The 10,132-nt window shown below is 38.3% G+C and overlaps 1 protein-coding gene across 1 annotated transcript; it reads right to left on the bottom strand.

Annotated features, from left to right (window-relative positions):
* Positions 1-661: 661 nt before the first annotated feature.
* Positions 662-1,423, bottom strand: LOC114042648 (olfactory receptor 5B2-like). Its single transcript, XM_027861339.1, has one exon. The coding sequence runs from the start codon at positions 1,421-1,423 to the stop codon at positions 662-664; it is 762 nt and encodes a 253-aa protein (XP_027717140.1).
* Positions 1,424-10,132: the final 8,709 nt, after the last annotated feature.

Genomic DNA, 10,132 nt, shown 5'->3' on the forward strand with positions numbered 1-10,132 from the left:
TCCATTTGTTAGAAAAACTTTTCCTTGCTTAAAGTCAAAATATACCTCTGAACATTCCAGCCATTCCCCCCTGTTCTGCCTGCTACAGCCCAGCAGAATGTGACTAATATCTCTTCTATGAGACATATCTTCAAATACTTCACCCAGCCACACTGAAATTTTCATTCACTAAGATAAATATACTCACTCCTTAATTATTCCTTATAACGAATAATCTCCAGAAAATCTCACTTTTGCATGATCCTGGTGTCAATGTATTTTCTATGATGTGACAACCACAACTGAAGGAAATATTTAGGTATTCTCTGAAAGGAGACAGCTAGGTGCTGCAGTGGATTGAGCACTGGGCCTGCAGTCAAGAAGATCTGAGTTCCAATCCAATCGGAAAGTATCTAAGACAATATAAATTCAGTTCTCTCCTCACTCCAAATCTATGAAACTATCTACTAACAAATATTGCCTTTTTAAAAGTTTAGATTCCCCTTCTCTGTGCATAAGAAAAGTAACCTGACTTGGGGTCTGGATCCCAGAGTGAGGAAGGTACAAATTGGATTTTCTTTCTACGAAAAAAAAAGATGATTCAGTTGAAGTCATTGTCCCCTCACAGCTTTCCTTAAAGCATTCTTGACATCTTTGTTCCTAAGATTATAGACCAGAGGGTTCAACATGGGGATGACCATGGGTAGAACACTGACACCATTTTGTCTATGTCCATGGAATGGCTTGAGCTGGGTTGGAAGTACATGAAGATGATTGTCCCATAAAATATGGACACTGCTGTGAGATGAATAGCAGAAGTAGAGAAGGCTTTCTGGTGGCCTTTAACAGAATGAATCTTCAGGATGGTGATGAAGATTAAAAAGTAAGAAGTAAAGATGACAAGAAATGGAAAAAAGGCATTGAGTGACCCTAATATAAAGAATTCTGACTCAGTGATATGAATATCAGAGCAAGAGAGAACGAGGAGAGGGGAAATATCATAGAAAAAGTGATGGACTATGTTGGACCTACAAAATGAAAAGCTAAACATGTTTCCTATGGAGGAGGTCAGAAAGCCACAGATGCAAGCACCACTGACCAGATAGGCACATATTGTTGAAGTTATGGTAGTGCTATAATGTAGGGGCTCGCACACAGCTGCATGATGTTCATAAGCCATGGAGGCTAAGGGGAAATTTTCTATAGTAGCAAGGGCTACAAAGAAGAACAACTGTGTAGCACATCCATTGTAGGAGATGACCTTGTTGCCTATGAGGAGCCCAGTCATCACATTGGGGGTAATAGCTGAGGAGTAGCCAAAATCCACCAGAGAGAGATTACTGAGGAAAATATGCATGGGAGTATGGACGCAGGAATCCCAGGAGATCAGAGCTATTATTCCCAGGTTCCATCCCAGGGTAGTGAGGTAGATGAGGGTGAACATTAGAGAGGAACCCGAAGCTCTGGATCATCTGTTAGTCCTATGAGGATGAACTCATTCACTTCAGATCTGTTCTCCATGGATGTCAATTGACAGTGATGCCTTACACCTACAACAAAAAAGTAACTATCAGAAAAATCCACTTTGCATGATGAATGACTCCAAGTCATAAAACATAGTCAGAGACTTATCTTATGTGAGGGCTAGAAATAAACAATTAAGGAAACAAAGACATCTACGTACTTGTCATAGCTGTTATTCTAGGTTCGCAGAATCCTCTCATCCACTTTCTAATAGAGAGAGAGAGTCACTCATGTATTACTTCTCACTTTTTAAAATCTACTCTGAATTTCTCAATCTCCAGCATGACATTTCCAACTTCAGGAAAGGGAAGTGACTTATTCTTTGTCAAAAATAAGCATAAGAGGGGGGATTAATGTTGGTCAGGGTTGGAGAACTATATCTTTTCTTACTAAAGTGCTTCACTATGATAAATAAGAGAGAAAAGAGAAAGAAAAGACTTGAAGGAAATATCAAATAAGAGAAAAGTTGAAAAAACTGCCAGAAGGTAGGAGAGGATCAGAGAAAGTTAGTCAAGAGTTCACAGCAATCCCACTTAGTCCTTGAATCATTGTGGCTTTAAGGTTGGAGCAATGAATTTAAGTCACCTGTTTCTGAATAGGAATAGCTGTCAATGAACACCAGTTGCTTAGTTTTGGGAATCATCTGTGTGGAAGATCACTGGTGGATCATTTAACAATAAATGTATGATTTCTAAATTTGATTCCATCCCACAGCCTGTCTCTTTTTCTATTCTCCACCATTGCCATTTTGGAAATAGAAGGTGGCCAGAGACAGGGATGTTTGGCCTTTCATTCAATGTATGGTTTTTTGAAATCATTAATTTTGGGGTTATTTTTTTTTCAAGTTTGTGATAAAATCTCACCTACAAGAAGCCTTTCTTGATCCATTGATCTCAATATTGGTGCCTTCCCTCTTTTCATTTTCTGTAACATATCCTGACTATCCTGGCTATATATGGTATTTGTAAACTGATATTTACACATTATTTGCATGGTCTTTATGCAGTCTTTGATGGCAGTGACTATATTTTACCTTTCTTTGCATTTTCAGTGCTTAACACAGTACTGGACACGTAGTAGACCCTTATAATATCTATTTAGTCACAGCTTGGCCAGTGGTAACCTTCAACGTCTGAACTAAGCTAAGTTGGCCTTTAGGCATCAGAGAACTTCGTAGGCAATTCCCAGGCACCACTTTAAGCCTTTACAATTTGGGAGTACCTGCCACAGTTGTGCATCACTCAGTCTTAGACTACTTCGTTTCATCTCTCCCGCCATGAGTTACTACAGGTTTTTATAGAAGTTATGAATAGGCTGCCACATGTTATGTCTAACAATTTGTATATATGCATGTGTAAATACTATATATATGAATATATATATATTAACTAAATACATATATATACACATACCTATGTATGTATATACACCTATATAGGTACATACATACATACATATATATGCATATATGTGTTACATATACATATATGTGTATATATATACACAAACATGTATATATACATATATACATATATATATGATTTCAAGCCTATATGTTTCCTCTCAGAGATCATCTACTTCAACTCATATGTGACCAGGAGCCACCTCTATCAAAACCTGCCAAAAAGCATGAAACAGTAGAAAAAGAGAAGAGCTGGTTAAAGAGGAAGAAAGATAAGTGATGTAGCTCTAGTAGAACATTGGGATTCCCAAGGAATTATTCCTCACAGGTAAGATGAATTAGAATCTCTAATACATGAAAACAAATCTGGTTGCCAAGGTATCATTTAGACTTGAAGGATAGGACTCACAATTGGAATTTGGTTCTGGAAAGATTTTCCCCTTATTTGAATGAAATAAGATAGGTTACAACAGGCCATAATAATATTTTTAAAGTTAGAAAATATACTGATATAAAGAAATCCAGGAACCACAGTTGGAAAATTTGGTGGAAAGCATTTATATTGTTTTCAGTATATTACTGATGGGAGTCTACAGTCATCTGGGCATCTGTCAGAATGTTCTCTCTTATTCTTTCTCTTTGTCTCTCAATGTCTTTTTCTGTCTTGGTCTCTCAGTATCTCTGCATCTCTACATATTTCTCTCTCTGTCTCTCTCTGTCTCTGTCTCTCTCTTTCTCTCCCTCTTTCTATCTGCCCCTCTACTCAAAGAAGAGCTATTAATTTCTTGATGAAAATAATTTTTAATACATCAAAAGTGCAAAATGAAGGAATAAATATGAGAAAATTCCATCCTCATTTGATTCTTATAAAGCATGAGGAATTATTAGGTAAAATCAAAAAAAAACTGGGAATATTACAAGAGTAAGGGAAAAGTAATTAAATTATCCTAAAGTTTAAGATAGACAAAGAAAGGAAAACTAGCAGTTGTCACAAATGCACGTTTTGCTTGGAGAGAATAAATTCCAGGCATTTCAGAGGAAGAATAAAGCAGCATCTTTTTGATTAATTCTATAGGAATTTCAAACTTGAAGGGATAGAAAGATCTCAAGAGTGAAATTTTGAAGATGCAAGAAAACAAATTTACAATTATGCAGACTTACATATGAAAAATAAATTTGCAGAAATGAAAAAAACATTGAGGTAACCAAGGATGAATGCAATAGGAGATCCTATCTTATAGTTACAGAGTCAGAGAAGTTCCAGGACTTAGTTTGAACTGAGAGAAGCCTAGATTAGCTACTTTTGTAGGTAAAGACTATAAAAATATGAGTAGTTTTATTGAAAAACCAGGCTTTTGGGGAAACAAAGAATAATCAAATCAGGAACCGGACTGATTCTCAAGACTGATGAGACAAGTACAATGAATACCAAGCAAAGGCAGAGCTGCTCAGTTTGTATTTTGTTTCTATTTTCTCTGACAAAGAGAATGATCTTTGGATTGAGAAAGACAGAAAAACTAAGAGTTGATAACAGAGATGCTGAGAACTAGAACCTATAGTAATGGAAATAAGGGAAGAAGCATTTATATATCATCTATTAAGTGCCAGACACTGTGCTACAATTCAAAAATATTATCTTATTTTACTCTCACAATAACCCTGTGAAGAAGGTGCTGTTATTATCTTCATTTTAAAGCTGAGGAAACTGAGGGGCTGACTGATTTGTCCAAGGCAATTCCTTAAGTGTCTGTGACTTCATTTGAACTCAGCACTTCCTGACTCCAATTCCAATGTTTTATTCCCTCTACCAGAGTTGCTTCTTTAAAATTTGTAGTGTATTTAAATATATTGAATCATTTGGTCCTCACAACAACTTTGTGACTTACATGGCAAACAAGAAAATTAATCTGGTCTTACACTGAATGGAGGGGCACAATGTCCAGACATCCGGAGTGTTCTCTCTAGTCTACATTTGGAGCAACATGTTCAGTCATGGGTTCCACACTTTAAGAAGGACATTGATAGGATAGAGACTTTTCCAGAGGAGTTCAACCAGCATGGAGAAGGACTTTGAAATCTTGTGATATTGGGATTGATGGAAGGAACTGAGGACATTTGGGATAAAAAAGATAAAAGATGGGTATTAGAGCAGGGGTTGGGATTAGGAATCTTCAGGTGTCTGTAGGACTGACATATGGTGGAAGAATGTGGTTGATTTTAGTTGTACCAAAGGGAATACCTAGGAAAAGAGGATAGAAGTTAAGAAGAAATGCACTTAGGTTTGATTTAAGGAAAAGATTCTAAAAATGTTGCTATGCAAAAGTAGGAGGGGCTGCCTTAACAGGTACTGAATTTCCCCTCACTTCAAGTCTTGAGGGAATGGCTAGTTGACTTCTTGTTCAACATATTGCAGACACAGACACACTGACACACACATATATACATGTATATGTATATGTGTGTGTGTATATATATATATATATATATGCGTGTGTGTGTATATGTATATGTGTGTGTGTGTGTGTGTGTGTGTGTGTGTGTGTACAAGAAATGAGGTCTGTTCTTAAGGAATCAGGAAGAGCATGTTTGAGGCAGAACAGATCATAGAGAACAGAGATTCATTCTGGGCAAATACTCCATTTATAGTTCTCTTTCTTGGGTCGTTTTTGCATTTATCTAGAGTTAACTCTGTGAAATCTTCCAATGTAATTTAAATAGAACTCATGTTTAAGTTGTCCCCAAATTTTAGTAATACGTCCCCTGACTCCAATGTAAGCACTCAATGTATCCATAATATATGGTGGAGAATAGCCTTTTTCTCTCCCCAAAATGTATAAGATGTAATGAGTGCATTCAACCACACGTAGAAAACACAAAACAATATTTCCAATAGCTCACAAATAAAACAATTCTCCTCCTTTTTTCTTTTTTTAAAATTTATTTATTTTTTGTTTTCAACATTTACTTCCATAAGATTTTGAGTTCCAAATTTTCACCCCATCTCACCCCTCCCCCCACTCCAAGATGGCATGCATTCTAAATACCCCTTCCCCTAGTCTGCCTTCCTTTCTATCTCTCCCCTCCTCTTATCCCCTTCCCCTTCAATTTGCCTGAAGGGCAGGATGGATTTCTGTATCCCATTTCCTATATTTCTTATTTCCCAATTGTGTGTGAAAACACTTTTTTTAAGCATGTGTTTTTAAAATTTTGGGTTCCAAATTTTCTCCCTTCCTCCCTCCCCACCCACCCTCATTGATAAGGCAAGCAACTAAATATAGGTTATATATGTGCAGTTATGCAAAACACTTCCATAGTAGACATGCTGTGAAAAACTAACTCTATTTCCCTTGATCCTATCCCATCCACCCATTTATTCTATTCTTTCTTTTGACCCTGTCCCTCCTCAGAAGTATTTGCTTCTGATTACTCCCTTTCCCACATTCCCCTACTCTCTTGTCCCCTTCTCCCCCTATTTTCCTATAGGGTAAGACAGATTTCCACACCCAAATGAGTGTGTATGTTATTCCCTCCTTAAGTCAAATCCTATGAGAATAAGATTCACTCATTCCCTCTCACCTTCCCCCATTTCCCCTCCACTGTAAGAGCTTTTTCTTTAGTTTTTTTTTGTGGGATAATTTACCCTGTTCTACCTCTCCCTTTCTCCTTCTCCTAGTAGTTTACTCTCTCACCCCTTAATTTTATTCTCCAGATATGAACCCTTCATTTTCAGCTTACTCTGTGCCCTCTATCTATCTATATCTGTACATACATGCATATAATTTTTAGCCCTCCAACTACCCTAATACTAACAAAGGTCTTGTGAGTTACAAATATCATCTTTCCATGCAGGAATGTAAATAGTTCAACCTTAATAAGTCTCTTATGATTTTCTCTTTCCTGTTTGTGTCGTCATGTTCCACTGAGTCTTGTATTTGAAAATCAAATTCTCTATTCAACTCTGGTCTTTTCATTAAGGATGCTCGAAAGTCCTCTATTTCTCTGAATGACCATTTTCCTCCCTGCAGGATTATACTCAGTTTTGCTGGGTAGGTGATTCTTGGTTGTAATCCTATCTCCTTTGACCTCCTAGAATATTATATTCCATGCCCTGAGGTCCCTTAATATAGAAGCAGCTAAATCTTGTGTTATCGTGATTGTGTTTCCACAATACTTGAATTGTTTCTTTCTGGCTGCTTGTAATATTTTCTCCTTGATCTGGGAACTCTGGAATTTGGCTACAATATTCCTAGGAGTTTTCCTTTGGGGATCTCTTTCAGGAGGAGATCAGTGGATTCTTTCAATTTCTATTTTGCCCTCTGGTTCTAAAATATCAGGACAGTTTTCCTGGATAATTTCTTGAAACATGATGTCTAGGCTCTTTTTTTGATCATGGCATTCAGATAGTCCAATGATTTTTCAGTTCTCTCTCCTGGATCTATTTTCCAGGTCAGTTGTTTTTCCAATGAGATATTTCACATTGTTTTCTAATTTTTCATTCTTTTGGATTTGTTTTACAGTGTCTTGATTTCTCATAAAGTCACTAGCTTCCAATTGCTCTATTCTAATTTTTAAGGAAGTGTTTTCTTCAGTAATCTTTTGGACTTCCTTTTCCATTTGGCCAATTTTGCTTTTTAGGGCATTCTTCTCCTCATTGCCTTTTTGGACCTCTTTTGTCATTTGGGTTAGGCTATTTTTTAAGGTGTCATTTTCTTCAGTATTTTTTTGGGGTCTCCTTTAGCAAGCTGTTGACTTGTTTTTCATGATTTTCTTGCATCACTCTCAGTTTTTCCTCTACTTCTCTTACTTGCTTCTCAAAATCCCTTTTGAGCTCTTCCAAGGCCTGGGACTGATTCATATTTTTCTTGGAGGCTTTGAATGTAGGAGCTTTGGCTTCATTGTCTTTTTCTGGTTGTATGTTTTGATCTTCTTTGTGAGCAAAGTAAGATAATATAGTCTGACTCTTGTTGCACTGCTTACTCATGATCCCGGCCAATTACTTGAGTTTTAAACTCTCTGTTAAGGTAAAAGTCTGCTTCCAATGTGAAGAGTGTACTGTTCCAAGCTTCAGGGGTTTGTACAGCTGTTTTCAGAGGTACTTCTAGGGACCTGTAAATTTTTAGTTCTTCCAAGGTGCTATGATAAGGGGTTAGGTGTTTCCTCTCCACCACCACAACAAGCTCCACCACACCAGCATTCCTCCTCACCCCAGGACCACCCCTCAGAACTGTGACCAGATCCAAACACAGGCAAAGCAAGAGATTTCTGCCTCAGCTCTGGCAAAGAGATCCCTGCAATTCCCCTCTGATCAGCCATTTCATTCCCCCTCAGTCTGTGGGCCTGAATCTCAGAAAAAAGCCACGGCCCCATGCTGCACTCGAGATTTGCAGCTGAGACCTAGCTCCTCTCTCACCGCAGTCACAGACTTTTCCCACTGAGCTTCCAAGTTGTCTTTGGCGTTCCTGGGTTGAAAAGTCTGGAAACTGCCACAGCTGCTCATGTTTCAGTCCTCTGAGGCCTGCTCCAGGGTGGCTGCAGCCTGCTTGCCCACGCTGAGCTGCACTCCTCTCTCAGTCCAGCATGATATACCTTTCTGATCAACCATCCAGGCTGTCTTGGGCTGAAAATTTTTTTCACTCTGTCTTTTTGTGTGCTCTGCTGCTTTAGAATTTGTTTAGAGTCATTTTTTTAGGTATTTGGAGGGCTTTGGGAGAGAGCTCAAGACAGTCACTGCTTTCCTTCTGTCATGTTGGCCCCGCCCCCCCTCCTTCTTATATTGGTATTACTCAGGTGTTTTTCTTGGCAAAGATAATGAAATCGTTTGCCATTTCCTTCTGCAATTCATTTTAAAGATGAAGAATTGAAGCCAACAGGGTTAAGTGACTTGTCCAAGGTCAAATAGTAAGTACAAGATTTGAACTGAGAAAGGTGAGTCTTCCAGACTTCAGACCTGGACCTCTATCACACTGTGGCACCTAGCTGCCCTCCATTCTGAGTTACTTCTTTAATTTTGAATGTAAAGGTATTTCTAGCATGGCAATGCAGAGGCTCCATGTGGTAGGGTCTGGAGTAGCTCCCCAGAAAGGACCTTCATTCATAGTCTAATTATGTTAGATTCATTCAGATTACTGAGTGTCCTTTCTGAGATCTTCCTCAGTGAAGTGATTCACTGATGCAGAGGAGTTTTCCCAGATACTCATCTCTAATGATAGCAAACTAGAGATTGGGAAAAACTTTTCTGAGTTGAAGACAACCAAGTTAAGGTCAAGGGAAGTCAGATCCTCTCACTTGTGCTGGGTGGAGTTCATAGGGGATATATGGGGACCAAGAGGATGGACTCTCATTTCCTTCACCCCAAGTATCTGGAATAAGTGGAATTATGTAATCACCTGGCCAGACGCCAAAGGTCAATAGAATTTTTGAGAGGAATAGAATGAGGGAATGACAGAATTGTAGAGTCAGAGGGCTCCCAGAGGTCATCACATTTAATCAATGCCTGAAAAGGAATATTCTCTCTGACACACCCAGAAAGTAGATACCCCATTGAAGCCTTCCAGTGAAGGAGAGTTCTTCTGCCAAATGTGAATTTATTCATTTTTTCAGGAAACTTTTGCTTGTATTGAGCCAAAATTTGGCTCTGAACATTGCAGCCATTACTCCCTGTTTTGCTTTCTGGGGCCAAGCAGAATATGTCTAATCTCTCTTACATAAGACACATCTTCAAATACTTCACCCACCCACACTTGAATTTTCATTCTCCAAAATGATAATAATCAATTTCTTAACTGTTTTTGCTATGGAATAGACCTTCTGTGTGCATGCTCCAGCAATCAAGATTTTGCCTAAAATATAACATCCAGGACAGGATAAAATACTCAGGGGTACTCTGAAAATGACAGAGGACAGCAATACCATCACCTTCCTCATTTGGGGCAAAAGATTTCATACTATTGAAGGATGTTATATTAGTAGTCTACTAAGACCAACTGAGCTTTTTTGAAATAATCATGGTTTATTTATAGGGACTCACTGCCAGTTTGAGTCCAAATTCATTCAAATCCCAAAGGGAGAAGGTGTGGAGTCAAAGTAGGGAAAGGAAAGACCTCTCAAAGTCTCTCATGCCTAATGAAGACTTCTGGACTCAGATGGACCCTGTTTAATCCTGAAAATGACTTGCAAAACCCTCTCTCTCTCTCTCTCTCTCTCTCTCTCTCTCTCTCTCTCTCTCTC

The sequence above is a fragment of the Vombatus ursinus genome, unplaced genomic scaffold (assembly GCF_900497805.2).
Source record: "Vombatus ursinus unplaced genomic scaffold, bare-nosed wombat genome assembly UNPS02014662.1, whole genome shotgun sequence".
NCBI lineage: Eukaryota > Metazoa > Chordata > Mammalia > Diprotodontia > Vombatidae > Vombatus > Vombatus ursinus.

What these genes read in the sequence shown, in the direction of transcription:
- LOC114042648 (XM_027861339.1), bottom strand. Translation starts at nt 1,423, where the DNA reads ATGTTCACCCTCATCTACCTCACTACCCTGGGATGGAACCTGGGAATA.